The sequence below is a fragment of the Cupressus sempervirens genome, chromosome 5 (assembly GCF_028749045.1).
Source record: "Cupressus sempervirens isolate cs-2001-9-10 chromosome 5, ASM2874904v1, whole genome shotgun sequence".
NCBI lineage: Eukaryota > Viridiplantae > Streptophyta > Pinopsida > Cupressales > Cupressaceae > Cupressus > Cupressus sempervirens.
The window spans coordinates 837,504,003-837,527,921 of record NC_143122.1 but is presented as its reverse complement, the minus strand read 5'-3'; the positions used below and the strand labels follow the sequence as shown (position 1 = coordinate 837,527,921).

The 23,919-nt window shown below is 33.8% G+C and overlaps 1 protein-coding gene across 2 annotated transcripts in view; it reads left to right on the top strand.

Annotated features, from left to right (window-relative positions):
• The window catches only part of LOC149558486 (single-stranded DNA-binding protein WHY1, chloroplastic-like), a 164,796-nt gene that overhangs the window by 62,465 nt on the left and 78,412 nt on the right, over nt 1–23,919 (top strand). The window contains exon 7 of one of the 2 annotated variants that reach the window (XM_089832693.1): nt 3,409–3,538. The exons of the other annotated variant lie outside the window; for it this stretch is intronic. Within the exon in view, the coding sequence (XP_089688819.1) occupies nt 3,409–3,422 (14 nt within the window). The 3' untranslated portion in view covers nt 3,423–3,538. Of the gene's footprint in view, nt 1–3,408; nt 3,539–23,919 lie in introns of those variants that run through there. 2 annotated transcript variants of the gene reach the window in all.

The window sequence follows — 23,919 nt, the reverse complement described above, 5'->3', positions numbered from 1 at the left end:
ATTACACTTTTTGAGTGCATATGCATGTTTTAAAAACATGTCATAGAGTCCAAGTGCAAAATCACACTTTTTGAGGTGCATTACATATTTCATAATATGTTCTAAAATGACATTTAGTACAAAATCGCACCTTTTGGGGGTCACTGCATGTTTTGAAAATACTTAAATATGTATGTCTCATTCTTGGGGAGTCATTGCATTTTCTAAAATACATGTTTTAACATGTTTTGTGTTTTCAAATTGCCTTTTTGTTCAAAATTGCGGTTTTGTAGAGGCAATTACATATTTTCAAGTAAATGGGTTTGTAGACATGCTATGCAGAACTTAAGTGATGAATTAAGCACATGTCAATTTAATTCTTGAAGAAATATTACTTAAATGGGTCATAAATAATATTTACACTATATATTAATATATAATGTGCAAATATCATCCAAAAAGTAATATTTACTAAGAAGTTTTGAATTAAAACACACATTAAATCAAACTATATAGTTAATATAGTCACTTAAGTCAAAAATTAAAAAGCAACCTAGCTTAAAAATATAACGTAAAGTGCTCTATAGTTACTTTAAGTGAAAAATTAAAATGATAAAGTAACTTAAAAACATAACATAAAGTGAATATATGTTATATTTTTTTAAAAGTGAATGTCAACTTCAAAATATGACATGGATATATTAATTTGTGTAGTTGCAGCTGGAAAGTCCACTTTTTGGGCACTAAATTGGTCATATCTTTTGATTGCCAACTCCGATTAAGTCCTAAGATAGACTGAAACAAAGCGAAAATTGAAAGCAATGACTTGAGCAAAACTGAAGGACCAAAAGCCAACAAACACACACTCAAAAACGAGAAAAAGGACGCTGAAGGCTTCAAAAATCAAGCATAGGCTCAACAAATAGGAAAACTAAAAAGACTTAACGAAAACCTTCAGTAAAAGGATTCATTATATCAATTGGAATCGATTGGTTGATCAATACCAACCAATCAAATAATGAATAAAACTTAGAGAAATGTGAAATTAAGTTGAAAAGTTTCGTACTATTACCTACATTTTGTGGTGACAAAATGCAAGACAACATAACCCACCTAAGTAATGTGGGATAAAACTTCCCACCTAGAAGTTATAGAACTCTATTAATTATTTTTACCCTTTTATTTAATTAATTTTTTCATTAAAACGACAAAGGGGAAAATCTACCAAAGTAGGGATTTGCAAAAATTCAGTAAGTCTCCTTTTCACCATTCAAAATAGGGAATTCCACACCTTCAGAAAGGTTTTCTTTTCATTCATGTAAGAAAATTGATCTAAGCAAGGATAAATCCTTAGATTTCACACTTGGAAAAATTTACTTTGCTCATCCACAAGTGGGGAAATTCAGCCAAGGTAGGGATAAGTACCCAAATCTAGGAAAATTTTCAATTATACATAGTTATCTCAAAGGGGAATATCAACTTGTCTTTGGATAAATTCAGATATACAGTGGGGCAATCCTCGGATTGAGTCTCAAAATTTGACGAAGTATAAACCAAAAGGGGGAATTGCCTTGCATTTGGACTTTTCATTCACACCTTTTGCCCTTACTTTTCATTTATAGTTTGAATATTTTCAAGAAAATGACATTTAAGGTGGGAAATTTCATGCTATGACTGAATTTTGTGTATTTTCCGTGGGAAAATTCATAATAAATCTGGATTTTGTGTATTGTTGTATAGAAAAATTGATTTTCCTTAAGATTTTGAGAATTTCTATAAGAATTTCAAGATTCTTATGCATAAAATATGCCTTAATAATGTATTTTGAACTATTTGACTAGCCAAAATTTACATACACCTAGGAGTTATGGCTCAACGCCCTACAACTTGACTTGAAAGGACTTCAATTTGAGTACTCTCACTTTAAACTCTTGACATCTTAATTTTTAATCACCTTTAAATCTTGTAAGCTTTGAACCACCAACACAATTGTCGAAGCCTAACAAATCTAACAACTACGAGTTAAAATAGGGGGTCCCTATTTGTAATGGGGCGATGGTGTGAAAACCTAACAACATAACTATTTTGACCTAATAAGGAAAAATAGGTAACAATACAACCACAATAGTAGTGAAAGATTTTTAGTCACCTAGACTCACTATTTTTGGTAACACATTGAAGTCCACATTGTTTTGCTCCAAACTTCATACTTATGCGCCACAATAGTATTGAAAGATTTGTAGTCACCTCCGACTCACCGTTTTTGTTAACACATTGAAGTCCACATTGTTTTCCTTCTGACTTCATACTTATGCAGTGGAGAGAAATCCTCTTTAATGCATCCTCATTTGTATAAACACACACACAAGGTCCACACACATATGCCCATGTCACATGCACTTCCAAAGTGTCCCAATATCGTCCAAGTAAAGAACCGACTTAGATTTGAATTCGTTTTGCACTAAACATTCTTGCATTGGGGAGGACAGAGAAGTGGACCACCATACGCCATATCTAAGACCAAGAATAACACCATAGACGTTAGGATTAAAGAGACATAAATAACAATTACATGCAAATATAAATAATATCAAAAAAGTATAAAGCACATAGAAGAGAAAACAAGACACAAAGATTTAACGTGGTTCACCCAATCCCTGGGCTGCATCCACCAAACAATGAGTCCAATATTCTTGTTATCCAGTGATTTCAACCTGATTGCAATTTGAAGTCCCTTACAGCTCACTATTGCCACAAGAAGCTACTAAATCATGATCATACAAGCTTTTTGTCACTTACAAAATTAAGGCTAGAAAAAATCAGTTACAACATGTTGCACCCCCTAGAAAATTGGCATAAAAAATAGCCCCCATGACACTAAGAATTCCATTGTTCTTTCCTTGGTGACAATATTCAGCAATAAGTGTACTATAACTATATTAACTTCCTTGGCTAGGGTTCATATTATTATTTGTAACTATAGCGAAGGTATGCCTTCTGAAGACGTCAGTTTTAAGAGGCAAATGTAATAATCAGGAACAAGACTAATGTCCCAAGCTCTATCAGGGATTTTCTTACAATGTTCTTTTTCCCTTGGTGCTTGCACTTTGAACGGTGTCAAAATGGAAAAGTTTATATAAGAAATATAATAAAAATGGCTTTTGCCTTTTACTGATAATTTTTTTTTTAGGTCAATTACAATAATAATTACTTAGAAATGTAGATTATTTTCTCAATCGTTTAGCTATTCCTTAGTCAAAGTACTTGCAGATTATTTTGTCTGATGATGTATCAATTATTAAACCTTTGTTGAGTGCAATTCCTTGATGATTTCAATGAACTTTTGGTGATGTTGTTGTGCAATTCTCTTCTTCGTATTTGTTTCGATGGTATGATAACATACATAATTTCCTCCATTGATTCTTCTAGAACAAAGAGTTTGATGAACTCCTCCCCGTGCAACAATGAGTACATGATACAAATGCATATTCATAATGCCTTTATTTGGTAGAGAATTAAAACGCTACTATCTCCCATGCATTGATGACATTGACACATATTGAGGTAACTAAATAATCTTCCATCAATTCACTTAGCATTACATTTTTTTGTAAACTTATAGACTTAGGAGGAAAAGTGGCTCTGATACCATGCTAAAGTTTTTGTTTCATAGATGCATAATGTAATGCTTTCTATTTGAGATGGTATGAGATATCTCTGCTGTAACGTATAATAGCACTTATTGATTTCTATGTATTTCAAGTTCCTCTTTCAATGAATATGTATGTGATATCCACATTAACAAAATTTCATGTAGGGACATGTCTCTAGGTGAGACATGTTCTTTGTTAATATCTTAACTCACATTAGTTATTTTTTTAGCATATATCATTGACTATGATGAAAGTAGTTAATAACCATGATTGACTTCATCACTCATTAACATAGATAATACTAAGTAGTGTAATACGGGGATGCGTCCCCCCCACAAATCATGACGTCTCTAAGATGAGGATAGGGGGATGTCGTTCCGATGTCTCCAGTGGCGCCACCAGTTTGCCACCATTTTGGCAGGGATAGGGGGAGAGTTGGGCATCCCCTATCCAACCAAAACAAAAAGTTTGTTTAAAAAAAAAACATTTTTTCAATATTCTATTGGTCGTATTGAAGTTAGAAGTCATATTGAATATCATATCATGCTGCTCAACGTAATCATCTTTATGATGTGATACTCATACTTTTGATATCTATGACTATTATCATTCTAAGTTGCCAATTTGGAAGCGGATCCAGAAGTAGATGCGGGGTGCGTGATTTTTTTTGGGGGGATGCAGAAGCGTATGGATGTGTATATATACATATACTATATACATATGGATGCAGATGCATATACTATGTATATGCAAAGAAATGAAAGAAATATACAAAATTACAACATTTGATAGCTTGCAACTTCACCAATGCATCTTCAAATACTCATTAAGATTATAAAATATAAACTAGTTCAATGATATGAATATCATATGCGTCTATGTTCATGATTTTAGGAAAGCATCATAACTAAAAAATTAAAGTATAGTTTATCATCAACTACAAAATCAAAATATAGTTCACCATTCAATGTTTATCAATCTTAATCTGTACCATATGGATTCTTTTTAAACTCACCGTCATTTCTTGGTTCCATCTCCTCCAATTGCTGCAAGTTCAATATCATTTGAACCCAAAACAGTTCCAGTTGTAGTAGATACACCATGTGTCAGGATGTTATCAACTTGATCATCTGTGATTGTGGCGATTGTGGAATGTGGAACCATTTCCTTCCAATATGGTGATCTCATCGAATTGAAAGGAAGATTGTTGGTATAGAGACATTGTGCAATGGCTTTATAAGCAAGCTCTCTTGCCTCTCTTGCCACATTAAATTTAGAACTTTTAGATGCTTGGCCCATTGAACCTTGACTACTGGTGGTGGCCATCTATAAAAAATTAAATAAATTTAAATAAAAAAATCAACATCAAGCATATAAGTGCAAAAAAATGATAGAAAACTACGTAAATAGATTGCTAAACTTCTTGCTATACTTAGTTTTTCCAAAAATAAAATTTAAAAAACTTGGAATTAAATAGATTTAAATCAATATAAAAATTATGAATATCAAGCATACAAGTAAAAGACCATTCAAATAGATCCCTAAACTTGTCTCTTTATTTATTTCAAAAAGAAAAAGTAAAAAAACTTTAAAATTTTCTTCACAAACTTGAGAAAATTCATCAAAATTTGTAAAAAAAAATATCATTAAATCACTCAAGAATGCGATCAAATGCTTACCTCTAAGGTTATAACTCCTTTGTGGAAGCCAATTCTCGCCTTACGATTGATCCTCTTGGAAAATAATCAAGTTGTCTTCAAAATACAAAATGGAAGCCAAATGAGAACAACAAACCCAGCTGCAAACAAAATGATTGAATGGTTGAAAGGCCTCTAGTAGGGCCATTTTAGGGTTTAGCTAAAAAAAAGTTTTAAAAGTGCAAAAATTTACATGTTTTAATGATCATTCAAGTGAAATTGCATTTTTTTTGTTTTTTCTAGGCGTTAGTTGGTGGAGGCGACCAGGGTTCACTTTAGTGGCGAATATTCACCATTTGGCAAATTTCACCCATTGACCAATTTCGGTTTGGCGAATCTTTTTTGCATTGTGGTATGGCACGTTGCCCCAAGTTTACCAAAAATAAGTCAAACCCCTCGAGCCCATTGCCACAGGAATTATGCGATTAGATCTCCTTTCGAAACGAAATAGCCAATCAGAAATGTTTTTTGCACATGGCAAATTAAACACATTTGCTTATGATTTCCAAAGTGAGCCTTTTTGGACGGCCCCAATTCGCCCTTGGTTTCCCTTCATTTTAAAAAATGTTTTAGGAGGACAACATTTGCCCCCCAAATATGCGGATGCGTGTCACATGCTAATTCAATTTTGCCAACTATATTATGCATGGCCATATAATGGACGAACCATATTCGCCTTGGAAATTTCAAAATACGTGTTTTTGTTATGCGGGCTTTGCCAAATATTTTGTATGCACTATAATATTCTAGCGGAATTTGCCAAAAAGAGTGGTATAAATACATTCATAGATCAATAGGTTGTCTCAATTCCAATCAATAGTGAAGTCTCAATTTCTCATATTGCCGAGATGATTGATGGGTGAGTTATGAGTGCAACGATTGCATTTTAGCCAAAGGTGAGTAACTCAGACCCCTATCTGTCTATTCTCTATAATTTTAGTTCGTTCTTATTTAGTAGATATAAGTTAGACTGTTAGTGGTCAGTTATCAACTGTGACCAGTGACCAGTACCATTGAGTCATGTGGTAACCAGGGAGATCTAGGACATCTATATTTATAGTGTAGGTCGTACAACCAATGAATACTATTTAGAGAAGTATGTGTACTAGACTATAATTGACTGCCACTTTTTGAACAACTTGAATTTTATGGCAGCCTATATTTTATGGGAGATGTCGAACATGAACTAAAAAGTGAACCTTAGTGAAGAGCACATGATTGCATTGAGAGGGGGGGTGAATTAGTATAACAACAAATTTGCCAATTTAAAACTTTTTATCTAAACAATAAGTTTAATAACTTTAAATGCCGAAATCAACAATTATGCACATGAACATAATAACACTATTTACGTGGAAATCCAATGCGGGAGAAAACCATGGCAAACAAATGCTTTTATATAAAATTATTCTTTTACAAATTGGTTTGTAGGATCCAACCTACTAGAGGCTATGGCCTTTATGTTTATGAACATTGATTCATTGAAAGCTCCGACTCCCACACTTCATAGGCTTCAACCTACTAGAAGCACCTACTCCCATTGCTTTCTTCGTGAGCACCAACCCACTGCACACCAACTCGCTTTCCACTTTGACTATGTTGCTTGCTCAATTGATGATGGATATCTTTAGCACACAATTCCTCTTCGTATATCTGTATTAATCTTTCAGCACACACCCTCCTTTCGTCTTAATTCCTTGAAGTCAACCTGTTATACTTCTCTCTATATGTTTTATCCACTTTTGAGATCTTCTATATTTTTTCAATCTAATAGTATATATGTGCTTGTATGTATAGATACCTTTCTTTATATATATTCACCCTCTTCCTTTTCATCACTTACACACTCATACTTCGTACATTGTTCATTCATTTATTTTATTTCTTTCTGATCTTATATATATATCATTGTATGAAAGTGTAGCACCCTTTCAAATTGAATAGATGTGACTCAACCTTTCATATTTTAGTTAATAATGATAATTATAATTTGCACCTTGTAATATGATGACTCTTCATTTTAATTATTTTCTCTTAATTGCACCTTTCTATATTAGTCATGCTGATTGATGTGGCAAGTATCCTTGCTGACTTATTCCCTTGTTCAATAAAAATACTGAATATTGGCTTACTTTACTTATCGAGCCCCATGTCTTGTGACCATTATTTGCCTTATGTGCTGACTCAGATTGTTGTTGTCACTGACCTCTTCATTGAACATTATAGGCATTCAATTATATAATATATCACTGTGTCATCCATAATTCGTCTTGCATCTTATGTTAAATAATTAATTTGACCACTGGGTAAAGGTATTTTCTGTATGATATCATTCATTTTGCTTATGACAATATAACAAACTATCTATTCAACCCGATATAATACTTGTGATCTGAACTGTGATTCTGACCACGTCTGTGTTATTATTGTTGACTTGGCAAACTTTTCTACTCTATCGATATTCTATGCTTTAATTTCCTTCAATCAGAATCATGACTGGAAACGCTTGACACCTATATTTGTTGCTGGAAACTATTGTCTTCATCACATGTAGCTTTATTGTTCCTTCAATTGCCCCTTGTTTGTTTAAAATGCTAAATCCTTTGGCTGCGTAGTGATCATACTTTGTCTTAGATTATCGTGAGTTCCTTGCTTGGATATATTTCTCATTTGTATTTGTTTGTTTTTATACATATCATTGTATGCGTTCATATACTTTTGAATTTGGAGGTTCACAGTAAGGACGTGTATTCACATAGTGTCTGCAGATCTGGATTTGAATATCATAGTTGTCTGTCATGTATCTCTGCATTTTAACATCATTATCGTCTGTCATGTACAATCGTTGCAGCATAGACATTACCTCCATAGACTCATTGATATGTATGTTATCATTTCCTCCATCCTGTCACTTTATTGTCTATGTCGTGCAAATCATATGGAATTCAAACGCTCTTGTTTAACTTTTACCTTTGAAATGCCATGCTTCGCTGCTTGTCCATACAGTGATATTCTTCAATAGAAACGTTGATGTCGTGTTGAGTATGGTAGTTTGACTTTTCTATGTCAGGTGTATGTGGTATCCTCTGCCTGCCAAGATTCTTTTTCTGTGTATGTTTTTCCAACACAAGATTGCTAAGATTTGCTTCTTTTGAATGAGATGTTTGGTATCTTTGTGTCATCAATTTCTATAAGTCATTCTCCTTCCAAAACCTTTGAATTAAGAAGAATGTGATTGCTTCTATTTACAAGACTGAGGTGATTATCATCATTTGTTTGATGCCTTTCTATACATCATTTCTCTTTATATTGTGTTCCTTGGTCTATACTTAAACTCCATTTTAAGTCATAACTATGAGTGGTGTGAATCTTATTAATGAGAAATCATATGTAGACATTTTTATTTGCATCACTGGGAACCATTTGTCACATTTATTTATCTGCTCTGATATTGATACTATTGACAAGTTTTCTATCAATCTCCTTGAATGCCTTTGGCATCAATGACAATATTCCAGCAGAATGAAGATGTTTTAGGTGGCCAATTCTTTGATTCCCATAATATAAAGAGACCTCTTCATAAAATATTTCCCACTCGATGCTTTATAACCCCTAAAAACAGTAATGTCCAATGGAGGGATTACACGACTCTCAAACACTACTCATAATCTTCGCACAGAGCCGATATCAGGTTTGATTTCTTAGGACTGCTGCCTTGTCAATAAGCTTTGTTGATATAATGATATCAAATAATGCTGAAAACCCTCAACAACTTTAAGTCTTCAACCTTGTAGCATATTTCAGAGTTCAATGAAGTTTCTCATGACAATGTATCCACTAAAAATATAATATTCAGGAATAATAATATTTATTGTCTCAACTAAAATGCTTCAGACAGATACAAACCAATGGTATCTTTGGTAAGGGATGGCTTAAGTAAGGCCAGAGAAAATAACATCAAGTTACAACTTTACTTAATTGAACCAAGATTGAGTATTGGAAATTACTCTGGTTACAATAAACCTTGGTGCTCCTATTCCTTGAGTTGTTGTCTTAGAGTTTCATATTATTACCCATGCCTTATATATAAGATCACCATTGCCAAGATAGAGACTTTCAGCAACTACACAATTTTTTTTTGACTCTCAGCAGATAAGAGACTCTATGCCTTGTTGTACAAGTGTTGTTAGGCTCAAATACATCTCTTGAGCTCTGCTATGAATCTACAGGCACCTGCGAACAAACACTAATATTGATATTCACTGCCAAGTATGAACTCAGCAAAAAATTAATCCAGTGCAATCCTTATTCAATATATATTCAAACCTAAGAGTGATCTGCAGAATAAACTCGGCCCAAAATCAAAATTTATCTTCAGCTTGAAAGATTTTCTGCAAATATTAACTTCAGACGACAAACATTCACGACACCAATTTTAATAAATCACTTCCTTGCCAATTATACCTCCCAAAATATTATCATGACAAGACCCAAATGAAATACGGGTCCCAAAAATAGTGACAAATAAATAAATCCAACGTTTGAATTAGATAAGAATGATTTATTCATTAACACAAAGCTACTGCAAATATTAACATGAATATTCAATAGTTACCGTATAAACATTGTACCATGGTAACCTTGAGATCTTTACAAATTATTTCCGCCATTCGGTAATAGAAATTAAAAATCTCTGCTGGCAATAATATTCCAAACAATTATCCTTCTAGACCACTACAAATTACTTTCATTTGATATTTAACCTTATTTATGTAGATTGATTTATATAGACTTCACCATTGATCTTTACAGTCTGGTAAGATACCCACTCTAATGCCATATTTTTTTTTTTTTTTGTGTTTTGTGTTATTTTTAAAGAGAGAAAGATTAATCTTCTTTTATGCCTTTTGTGGTACCCCTTTACCAAGGAACGCCACTCTTCCAAAAGGTAGTATCAAGAAAAACAACAGAAAAGTTTACAGTCATAGCTGCAGAAACAGCTTCCCACCCAAAATAAAAAATAACAGCCACCTTAAGTGACCATGGAGAGTTTAATAATATTACTTTATATGGATGCAAAATATGACTTATAAACTACTAAACTTCTTCCTCACTACTGGACTAGTGAAGTGAACTAGAGATGGCATGAAAAGATTTGCTGGTATATCTTTCTCCTGATTCCGAGGTTTCCAGCTGCCTTCTTCCTTGAGTTTCTGAATAAACTGAACTAGTGGGATATTCAACTCATCAATGTCTTTCATAGAGGTGTAGCCGTGAACAAGATTCTTTTTCTCCACCAATCCTTTGCCATTTTGTATGATTTTAAGGAAGGCGCTTTCCTTTAACTTGAAAAAACCAGTAATTCGGATAACAACATCAAAAAATATGAGTGTCCTCCGAGACTCAGTAAGGATCCTAGCTCTATCTTGAAATAGATCATTATAACTATATTTCCAAATGAACCACAGCACAATAGATGAAAAAATAGACCAAAATACATTGCACCATTTGCTGGTATAAATAATTTTAGCAGAGATAATATCAACCACCGAGAAATTGGTATCAAGAGTAAGCCCAAACAAACCCCAAACCCCCCGGGCAAAAGGGCAATGGAAAAACACATGAAGCACTGATTCAATGTGCTGGCAAACAGTACAGGTATTGTACTCACCGCCAGGTTTCTTAAAAGGTATTGTACAACAATCTCCAAAGGAAACAAATGATTTTTTGCTCATTAGGTCTAGACCAAAGATTGGCCAGATGCTTTTTCCAAATTGCAGACTCAAAGGAAAGGTAATTGCAGTTTTTGATATGCTCAAATGATATCAAAATTTGAGGAAAGGGCAGAATACGCATATTTGGAATTGACCAAATGGAGAGGGGAGGAATCTGACCAAAGCCATTGAAAGGTGTGAGTAGCAGGAGTACAACATTTGAGTTTAGCACTTGAGCCATCTAAAGCATTTTTAACTAAACAGTAGGTCCTCCAATGAGAAGCTGGCAAATTGAATTTCTCCTTCAATTGTGTGCACGCAATTGATTTACCATCACAAAGAATGTCCTTAAACATACAAATACCAGCTTGTGCCCATTTCTTAGTAGAACAACCTTGAACAATGGCAAGAGGTTTACCATTATTCTTTAAGGGCCCGTTTGGTTGCTGGAATAGGGAGAGAAAATTAGGAATATGTTTTGTATTCTCCGTTTGGTGCATCAAATTGGAATAGGGAATGGGAATACATAGCCCCTAAAATGAGCATATGTCCATTCCAAAAAAAAACCTGTTATTGGAATAGCTGTTCCTATTCCCAATCTCATTTTTTCCAAATTGTATAATATTTTCGGATCTATTCTTAGACAGGTAATAGGATAAATTGTTCCGAGACCCACAAATGGTGTTGCTGTTGCACGTTGTGCTTCTTCCAGTGGGAAAATAGGAGCCGAGCTGCTCTGAACAATGCCACCATACATATGAACACCAAGGAAATGACAATCTTTCCTATTTTACCTTCTCATAAACATGTTCCGTCGATTTGATCGAAGGCACCCAGATTGCGCTTTTACGGAGAGAGAAGAAAGGACAGTGAGAATAAATCAGGTGATGTGATTGAAGCAGAGGTGTAGCGATCACACAAACTTTGTGCCTAAATTTTTGAACAAGTCTTGTCCTATCCCCCAACACAGGGAAAATCTTAATAAGAAAGCAATTCACCCTATAGACAAAAAAATTGCGAAAAGTAACGTCTTGTACAATGTATTTTGTCATTGCACCAATATAAACACCAACCTTGGGAGATAAGAAGAGTCGGCTATTGGGCTCACCGAATCCTTCCGGTCAAGCATCAGATGGGGAGAGGAGAGTTCTGAGCCTTTTCGATAGTCCCGAGGTGCTGATTTTCAGATTGGCTTAAGTATTAGAGCTACAAATATCCTATTCCCTATTCTAATTCTAATGCAACCAAACAAGAGACTACGTATTTTCAAACAAATTCTAGGTGAACTAAATGGGAATGGATTAACAATTTTCCATTCCCATTCTCAATCTCCATTCCCATTCCCATTCCCAATTCTAAATTTCCAATTCCTATGCCAGCAACCAAACAGGCCCTAAATTCCATTGGATAGATCCTTGTCCACACCATATCTTTCCAGCTTTTGTTCTCAGAACAGATCCAAGTAGAGGTCTAATGCTGGACAAGCTTTTCCATATGGATTTGAACACATTGGTGTTAAGGTTCTAGCTTCTATTGGATTGATTTTTAACTTGAGATGCCTTGTTGATGGTAAATATCTTATATACATAATATATATTATATATGTAATATAATATATATTATCATATAATAATATAATAATACATATTATATATTATTATAGAATAATATATTACATACGTAGTTAACATATTAATATTACATATATGCTTAAGATGAGTAATATTTATGGTTATTTATATTACTATTATATTAATATGTTAACTAGTGATGTTTAACCATAGAGACATGTCTCTTGAAGAGACATGTCTTCTCTCATATTTATGAGTCCTCAAATCTACATTTGGAAGATAATCAATACAATGGCATTAATAGTAAATTTGCAGAAACGATTCTAGAAATAACATGGTATCAAAGCAAGTTGCAAATGTACTACAAGAAACAAAGACCAATGATTTTGCATAAGGAGAATGCCAGATTCAAATTGTTTAGAGAAGGATAAACTTTCAAAATACTCAACTTGCAAGTTGGTCATGCTTTAGCAGTGGAAACATTGGGAAACTTGGTCATTCGACAGAGGAATCATCAAACATAATAAGCAACAACAGTCAAATTAGGATGGATACAGTGTCCCGCAACGTGGAGCAGCAAGAAGCCAGGGCACGACATCCACGTAACACGGGGAGGACATGAACAAGAATGAATAAGGCATACTCCATACCCTAGACATCACATCCTTCAAAAGTTAGAATTATATACAAACCGTGGTTCGTATTAAATCAAGAGGAAAAAGACAACATAGTCTGCTTCGATATGCAAAACAACTCGTCAGCATCAGGTACAAGTTTACTCCCCCATGTTTGGCAATCATATATAACATGGCACGAGCAAATGATGGGGTCAAAAATGATATATACAAACAAAGGAATAAGGGCATCAAACAATATGAGTAGTTTGACCGCAGACCATAATAAGAGTAAACATTGTTGGTCATGCCAATACCAAGGGTGGGCAGTAGTTAAGAAGGTATTGATAAAAGAGACCTTTCATTGGTTGGATACATCAATGAACCACCAAAAGACCCTTCGAGTGTAGAGATTGCTTCTTGTGGAGGAGATACATTTTATAGTACCTTTCCACCATACATTGAAGGCACCCACGTGGATGGAAGGTAGAGGTACGTAATATTCTATTTCATTATGAATATGTTAATTAAGATTATATATATATATGCTCAAAATATATACATTTATCTATATTATTAAAATGATTTTATATCATTATGCAAAAATTGTTGATTATCCTTGAGTATTATTGTACAATCACTCTCTCTCTCTCTCTCTCTTAATTTTTATCCTTGATACATACTATAAGAGCTATGTGCTTGATCTTTGTTACCAAGAATATTATTGCAGGAAGAAAGAGATTGAGATTCAAAGGGAGCTTGACAGTCCATTAGAGGCAACCCTGGACAAAGAGGACAAGATGTTGATACTACGAAGGGAAGCATATTATCTTCTATTATTTTTGCTCATGTTTCTATGAAATCAAACAAGTACATTTGCATAAGATAGTGACGTTACCTCTTGTGGCTCAAGAGGATAGTATGCAATTTTCTAATACCTCTCAGACATGAAGAAATTGGGAAACATTGATTTGGAATAAGTCTATAAAAATATGAGATCATGTGAAAGAAAAGGACATATACAAGGCATTATCATAGAAAGGAAAACAAATAAACTGGTTGAATTAAACAACTGTTTTTGCTGTCCAACCCATTAATAAAGAAAAGGTAATGAAAATGGTTCATATGCGGCATAAAAATGGTGGAAAATTATCCAAAGACACGTTTGGACTAGTTCACATGCCATGTGGGTAAATGGAATGGTGGAATTGAATGAGACACATTGGAAAGTAGACATACGAAGTAAGGCGCCTAGGGTGATGCAACATCAAGCATCGAGCCCCATGAATAAAGGTGGGCTACACGTCAAGTATAAGACAATTTTATACATATTCAAATTTGGAACGTATAAAATGGAGGAGCCCTATATTTTATAACGTTGATATATAAACATCGAAGAAACAAATAACATAAGAAGAGACAATTTTGTAGTTAGTGATTGTCGAAACAAAGATACATACATGATTCTAGTGTCATCGATTAGCTATAATCACGTCAACCTAATCGTGGGTTCTAATGATGAAACAAATGATCGATATTGATGACAAAATGTGGGGGCAAATTGGCTAGTAGAAATGTAATTCACACATATTACAAAGATATCAGCAATAGCATTATCTCAAACTAGCAATAAATATCTTGGAATAAACACATGTATTCTAGTTTCCTGTGCGATATGGTCATTAGAGAGATTTCCACTAAGATTGCTGCTAATATAAGGTTTGTAATATTCATGGAGTCTCCGATGATTAGAACATAATACTATCACATTTGTTGTTTCATTATCGCAAGATACATTACATGGTAGAGATATAAAACTGGAAGGAGAATTTAATATTAAACTGGCTATTGAAAATGAAAGGAAAGGCAATCCATTATTGTTGGGACTCATAAGGGGCAAATGCATAACATCGAAAATGGTACACAGATAATTAATTAATCAGGAGGACCCACAGTTGACAGTTTTCGTATACAATAAATGAATATGAGGAGGACAAACCCTATTGGGTCGATCCATTAATGCAATCACATCTATTGATGTTTGGTAGCTTCAGTGGGAAAAATCTATGACTATATAATTATATATGAGATATAAGTTTATTATATGAGAGATATTAATATACTAATAATATGTGTATATATATATATATATATATATATAACTATGATTATATTTATTATTATATTAATAGTCAAATTAACGAACAAACATGTCCTGTGACAGGACATGCCTCTTCTTAGCCTTTTCTTTATAAATAAGAGGTCGTTGGTATTTAGAAAACACATACCAAAAATTAAATAGTAGTTCTTACACCGATCCCAGAAAAACATGGTATCAGAGCTTCAGGCTGCAAATGTAGTAATAATAACAAATTAACATATATTTGAACAAATGAAATTCAGGTTGGGGGATTATTTTAGGTAGTTGGAGGCAGCTGAAGAGATAGAACGACATCTCTCGCATTAGAGGTCACATATAATTGTAACAAATAGTTTTTCATAACAAAATAAAGACGATCGATAAAGAGTCTTCCCCAACAAAATATTGAACAAATAACTGAATTCCTTTTCATGGGACATTAACTGCTTTCAACTACCAATGATTAACTGAAATAACAAAGCTCAACTGAGATAACTATATAAATGATCAACTGTAATAACTATAATAATGATTAATTGAAAATAATTGTAACAATGATCAACTGAAATAACTATATTAACAATTAATTGAAATAACTGTATTAATGATCAATTGTAATAACTATAATAATGATTAACTGAAATAATTGTATTAATGATCAACTGAAATAACTATTTCAACGATTAATTGAAATAACTGTATCAGTGATCAACTGTAATAGCTATAATAATGATTAACTGAAATAATTGTATCAATGATCAACTGTAATAACTAGAATAACGATTTACTGTCTTTCCCTACATACAAGTAAAGTAAATGCTTAACATGAAAAGAAGAAGAAGATACAAATAATATCCGGTGAGTCTTTAGTTGGTTGTGCAAGCCTCAACTTTTGCTAAGAGGAGAAGCATTGACTTAGGCTTAACCTTCGAACCTCAGACCATACTTATCCCCACACAATCTATTGAATTAGAAAGGTCCTCCCTACCTCAGGATCAAGCTTGGGGTACTTTTAGTCCAGCCACTTGAGCATTCCGGTGTTTAGAATGTCCGCACAGTTATGGACGGACATGTTTGAATAACTGGTTTCACTAACATCAAGTGATCATAGATGGCAAATGTGCCTTTAAACGAACTTGGCCAAGTTTTTTCTGATGGCTTCATTGACCCGATCACCACAGCTCGACTTGACAAAAGGGGAACAATAATATGGACGAGCATGAGCTATTAAATAAAATAATTTTAGATCATTGTATCATGTCTGACTTTTGTTTCTATGTCATTGCAGATTCCATCTCACCTCTTCACCTTTTCCATGGCTATACAACTGGTGAATCCTAGGTGCTTGGATCTCAGAGCTATCGGCTCTGTCCGTTGATTCTCAACTGATTCATGAATATTATATGTTCCAGCTATCACAATCTGTGAATTGAAGAATGTGTTCTTTAAGACTTGTAGAAAATATCATTTGGTTCTGACTATCAATGGCATAAATAAATTTCGATTCCATGTCATGGATACATTACTATCATTTATGATAAACAACTCCTTCTTAGGAGGGTCTAATTGATGATACTTAAGCATGATGAATATATAACTGTAGCTTACTGCTATGGAAATCGGAATACCGTAGCAACTGATAATGAAATTCGTAACATTACTTGGAATTTGATGGACTACATTACTTGATAATGATTCAACTCTTCCTCTAAATGATCTCCAGGCGCATTCATAGTGTGAATTATAATCTTGTCTTCAGGAAAGAAGATTAATACAAGGCAAAAAAGAGATTGGCAATGTTATAAATGCAGAGATTTCAGATGGTATTTGTAGAGGTATCGGGTGGTAGAAAGGAAGTCGAAAATGAGAAGAAAGTCAAAAATTGAATTGTATGTCCTCCGTCTCTCTCAACCTCATGATATATGAAGGTTAAATGACTCTTTGGCTTCCAAGAAGCCGTAACATAAGAAGAAGAGTCTTGGCTCTTGGACGCCAATTAAATATGCCTTCATTCGGTTTTCTAGCAAAAAGAATGAATAAAGATAGAAAAAGATTTAAAGGTTATAAATCCAAAATAATTATGGTTTATATCTATCTACATGCATGTGGATATAACTATGAGGTGACATCACACTATTATAAAAGAAATAATAATATAATAGTGTCACTTTATTCTTATATCTATGTGTACGTACATAGGTATTTATTATAATTATTTGGTGGAAAGATCAATCAAAATCCTTTGAGGTACGTATTATATTTTAATTAAATTATTTTATATTTTAAAATGTTTGCTTAATAGCTCACATAGGTCCTTCAATTATATTTTGAAGTTCAAGTCGCTAGGTCCTTACCAAGGCAATTTAAGGTCATACCTGTCAACCTGATGATTAGACTAAGCTAGTATCTCATTCCGTTGATCCCGTTTATCAATGTTTCCCCTCTTCATCTTCTCCTGCAATCGCCTGTGCAATATTTCTATGATAATAACAAGTTCCATAATAATTCTCATATTAACATTTAAAAGAATTTAATTATTAACCATAATTCCAAAATCAAGCAACTGCTAAATATCACATGACAAATAATGGATAACAACTATCTTCATTAAATAGTTAATACAATGGATATAAATAACTACCTACTTCACATGATTATGAAAGAAAAATCCGTTTAGTCTAATGGCTATGAATAAATTTAAAATTAGGTCAAAATTTGGGATGTAACAATAATATTCATTCCCCACTATTTTATTTGAACAGGTTGAGACAATTGTTTGCCTCAAAGCAATTGTCACAGGTGGAGATGGTCACTCTTTCAACGACACATTCAATCGGGGTTTCTCACTATGCTTCATTCAACAAATATTGACTGTACAACCTTTGTGACAAAGTGATCTAGACCCTTCCACGAATCAAACTATGCTCTTCATGTTAAGGAATTATGCCCTCATTCGGCATCAAACTATCCAAAGACCCTTTCAAGTCAACTGGGATTATTTTAGGTTAATGTTAAGAAGTTTACCTTTTGGACAAGCACCATTGATTTGAGAACTAAATGGATCTTACACTTTATTAACGGGGATGGTCACGATCCACTCAAATGAATCAAAGTTTATTACATTGTAGGCGCTAATTTTCCAAGAAAGAGAATTTGGTCTTTCTTATCAGCCAACGGTCTATATTGGTGCATTTCGTTGTGTTAATCATGTGGGTTAAATTTTAAGTGCTTTTGGGTCGTAGGTTTTGACAGTGTTTGAATAGTGAGATGAGTTATTCTCGTAGGCACTGCCCTTGTAAACTATCTTCTCAGTTGCAATTTCTTCATTACACTAAACCTTGTTTTGTTCAATAGGCAGTAAACACACAAGTCAAATTACATCTATTCATTAAACCCGTCGACTCTCATTGTTCCTCAAGCCGACTCCCACGAGCACAATTCAAGTCAACCAGGGACCCACTCTCACTATAGAGGCATATGATCCTCTCACTAATATGGTCATGAAATACTATTTTGTTTTCAATACAAGTGTGGATTACTGTAGACGGATCACACCTTGATGTCAAATGATGCAATCTTCAAAAAGGTGATAAGTTGGTATATGGGCGAATAGGATAACAGGAGGGTCAAAGTAAATGCGTGCGGAAGTCTACATGATAGTGAATGACAAACCGACCAGTTCCCTTGTTACATGGTACATAGTGATATGTGAGGCCCCAACTTGGTCAAGTCAAACATGTATAAGCACGGCCAAATGTATGAAACATTAAGGACAAGGATGAATGAAGGCATATTGTCCCTATTAAAGGAAAGTATCATATTGTGGAAAATAAATTGACTTAATACTACATTCTTTTATGTTAGATTGTTACTATAATTTTTATGAGAGGTGGGCTCCACAATAAGGTAAGTATGTATGAGAATATTGTAATAGTGTTTATTTTCTTAGGAATATATTATAATATTTGATTAGAATAAGATCATTCATAATGAGATTATAATGGAGATTTATAATTATATAAATGATAAAATATATTGGAATAATGGGGATCATTTCCAAAGTATGACGTTTTTATAACTATCTTTATCTTATTGGAAAATATCTTATATTTAGTATTACATTAGTCTCTCTATTATTTATTTCAATATGTGCTATAAGAGCTATGTACTTTGATGTTTTCTTCTGAGATTGTTATTGTAGGAAAAAAAATTATATCAGATTTAGAGGGAGTTTGACAGTTTGTTAAAGGCAAGTTTGAATAAGAAGCTCAAAAGATTGATGGTCAAAGGCAGTTTAACACATTCGTCTGAACTAGCAGTTAGAGGATATGTTTCAGTTGATCTTTGAAGATCTTGATCATATCAAAAATCAGAGGGAGCCTTGACTTCTTGTGTGTGATTGTATGATGTAATGGGCCTATCCCTTGTGTACATTGTGAGGAAGTGATGATTTCCAAATGATGCCACTTGTTTTTGCAAAAGTTATTGAAAGGTGATGATCTTACTATTATTTTATTTTTTATTATGATAGATATATTGCGATATCTATGCAGATCATGATAGACTATACCTTGCATGTTAGATGTTTATATGGTAAGTATTATGAGAATGTGTGCACATACTTTAGAAACAAATTAATGTTTTGGGAGGCTATTACATAGAGTACTTGGTGAATATCATGCGACTTGATGTTTTGTAAGGCCATTACTCACAGAGTACCTGGTGAATATCACGTGACTTGATGTTTTGGAAGGCCATTACGCACATTATTTGGTGACTATTTTGCATCTCAACATTCTGGAAGGCCATTACTTAGAGTATTTAGTGAATATCATTGATATTCTGGGAGGTCAATACTCATGATATCATATGTGATATGAAACATTTTTGAGTAATTGGTGAATATCATGTATTCTGGGAGACCAATACTCATGATATTAGATGTGATATCAAACCTTATTGATTATTTGGTTACTATCATATGTTGATATTCTGGGAGACAAATACTCTTGATATCAAAGGTGATTTCAAAATGATGGATATCTTCTGATCAAAGATATCCTTAATCTTGCTAACTTGATATTATTTTGAGGTAATACGTATGTTTATCCTCCCTAGCTAAGAGGGAGTTTATTATATGAGAGAAATTAATATAATAATGATATATATATATATATATATATATATATATATATATATATATATATATATATATATATATATATATATATATATATATATATATATATATATATATATATATATATATATATATATATATATATATATATATATATATATCATTATTATATGTAGCTTCGGTCAGACAAACTTTATGAATAATAAATCTGAACTCTATGCATATCAATATGACTTACACACACACACACACACACACATATATATATGTATATATATATTGTCATTACATAAGTTCGATGTTATTCTGATATTGTTTACTGAATACAACTGATACACTCACATATATATTTCATTTATAAAGTTCACAAGTTCATATGGTTATCGACATTGTTACCAGTGTAAAAGCCCTTTTTCAATGGCTCTCCTTTCAGTCCAGGTTTTGAATTTGGAACTTTGAACTCAATTGAGTTCAATGTTCAAATTCACTAGTTTCTTTTTTCTGTTGGGCCTATAAATGTAAACCTTTTTTGTACCCTTGAACTTGAACCTTGAACTAATTAAGTTCAAAGTTCAAAGTTCAACCAGCTTGTCCAAAATGATAGCTAGGCTCAGTGTTGACATAAATCTATTGAATTTTGGGCACGTTTTGAAACTAAACTTCGAACAACCACTTTCTCTTAGACTTCATTATTCGTCATTAATACCCTTTTGACAAAGTTAAATATGGTTTCATACGCTTGAATTTCTATATTCTTGGCTTTGGACTTGAAATCTGAACTTCTAAATAGTTCAAGGTTCACTTCATGAATCCAAAACATTCAAGAAGACTAGCAAGTGGCAGTACAAAAATGCATTAGAATCCTTCTAAAAAGGCTGAAGTGACACCTTGCAATAAATGATTGGTATGAAGTGTGGTGGAAAGATTTGTTACGTGTGAAGGCAAATACTCTCATTAATGAATTTAGTGCTCCTGTCAAATCGGTACTTTCCACATCAAGTCATGATGCGAGTATTCTTTTAAAGGCTTTTCTAGGTTGCTTTCCTTTACATTATGATATCAGCAATAAGGTAAAAACTCACCCTTGTATGGAGTCGTAAGCAGTTTGCAACAAGATTGTTTGTGGAAGCACATTGTTGTTTCTTCCACATGGTGAGTTTCTTTTATCTTCCTCAATGGTTACTATTACTTCTTTCACTTAAGTGAGTAACTCTATTAACCACCTCCATTTACATTTGTTCTTAACTGTTTTTGAAAAGAATTGGTGAGTTTTGTTTCCATGGCTAGTTCTTGCCCTAAGTTACCAAAAGAAAAGCCTATCTCTTCCCTTACCTGTTTCTTACCTGCACTAAAGGATACCTTCCTTGCTGATTAAGACATAAACAAGCTCTGTCTAGGTTCTCAAAGCCAAACCCCGATTAATTAACTGAAAAAATAGCCAATAGCGGATTGCTACAAGTTGTTGGTTTCCCAGAGTCATTTCTTTGCCTAGAACTAGTTTTAGAATGCAAAAATAGATACGATGTCACCTAGAGATGGATAAGAACATATCTTGGAGAAGTATTGGTCTATATAAACAGGGTTACAATCATGGGTGCTCTGAGGATTCCACCACATGAAAAATATGAAGCCTGGACGATTGGTCTCTCAGACATTAAATTTTGAGCAGACCCCAACATGTTCAATAATGCTATTGCCAAGAACTAGTTGCTCAAACTAGAGAAAAGGGGGTTCTTGTCTTCCTCACTCGTTGACAAGAGAACAAATGATTCCTGATATCAAAGATGTGATTACTTTCTTGAACAGGGTTAAAGGAAATCAACATGCCTTTCACTAGGAGAATTGGATGTATTTCTTTGTCCAAACCATCCTTAGTGATAAGAACGAACAAATTGATTAGGCAGAAATCATAGCTAATAGGTTGCACAAAGAGCTTTCTCAAGCGTCTGGAGTGTCTGGCTTCTATATGAGTTCATACCAGTTTTATGTCTTGGCATGCTGAAAAGAATGGGTCGCACTTCCTCATATTAGTTGGATAAATAACATGCCTATTAATGAATATTTCTCCTGCTTGAAAAAAGAGAAGAATAGGGATGAATTCAAGAGAGTATAAGATACATTCCTTGCTAAATTGGTCTTTGAGTTACAAGGGAAGGAAAAAAAGAGGTTAACAGAAAAGGAAACACAATTCGTATTGATCTATGGCAGTTTCTGCACCCAGTTCTCAAAGTTTACCCATAGTTGGAAAACTCGCCCCAGGCAATACCTCGCCAAGCCCCCCAAAATTTTAATCGGGAAAAACTCAGCAATTTAAAAAACAAAACTAGGAAAAACTTGGGAGCCTAAAGAAACCGCTGAAATTTAATTAAAGATACATTTTTTTGCAAAATTTAATGAGAAGATGCATCTAATAAGTTAATTAAAGAGAACACAAGAGAAACAAGCAGAGTTTATATATATATATATATATATATATATATATATGCATAGTCGCTACAAAATTGCATTCTCATGCGGAATGCTCATGGCGAGAAGCAAAATAGTAAATAGTTTCAATTTGTCAAACTAGAAGTAAATACTAAAAGTAAATACATGAAATTTCAATACAATCACATCGTCCTCATTCCAGCTGCATTACTACTAGCAGGAAAGCGAGGGGGTGTAGGCCTTGAATCCACACTAGGGTAGGGTGTGCGCTGCGTGACTGTGAAATCTATGTTTGTGCCTCCTCGCTTGACATCCCTACTGACTGGCTTGGTGTCCTGGAAGAGGATGTATCTCCTCCTATATGTGGCACTAGTAATGCCTCGTCCTCTGAGCTTGACTCATCATCATCCTCGTACTCAATGTTATCCATTGTGAAATGAAAATCTGTTCCAGCAGCCCCCTCCATGGCTTGCCTCTCCAAATCAGCGATCTCATCCGTTGAAAACAATCAATCTGGCTCTTGTGCTGTCCAATCAAAATAAGGATCTATCTCTTCCAGATCAAGTGGACCAGTTAATGCTAAACTTTGTGCTCTTTTTATGCGCAACTTAAGATTATAGTGCACATAAACAAGGTCATTAAGCCATTTTTGAGTCATTTTGTTTCTTTTCTTTGCGTGGATGGACTCAAATAAGCTCCAATTGCGCTCACAATGGGATGAGCTACAAGGTTGGCATAGGACTCTGAGAGCGAAATTCTTTAAATTGGGGGTAGTGCCACCCCAACTTGCCCACCAATCATCTGCAAAACAAAATATAAAAAGTTATAAAGCAATGAAAAAAGATAAGCAAAAAACACAACTTATCAATTTGGAAAAGTTTTAAAGTTTGATGCTTACCTGGTGCTTGAGTAGATCTTGCTCTCTTTGCTAGCATAGAAGAGAACAAATTACCCCTCGATTCCGCATAGACTTGTTTTTCGGTC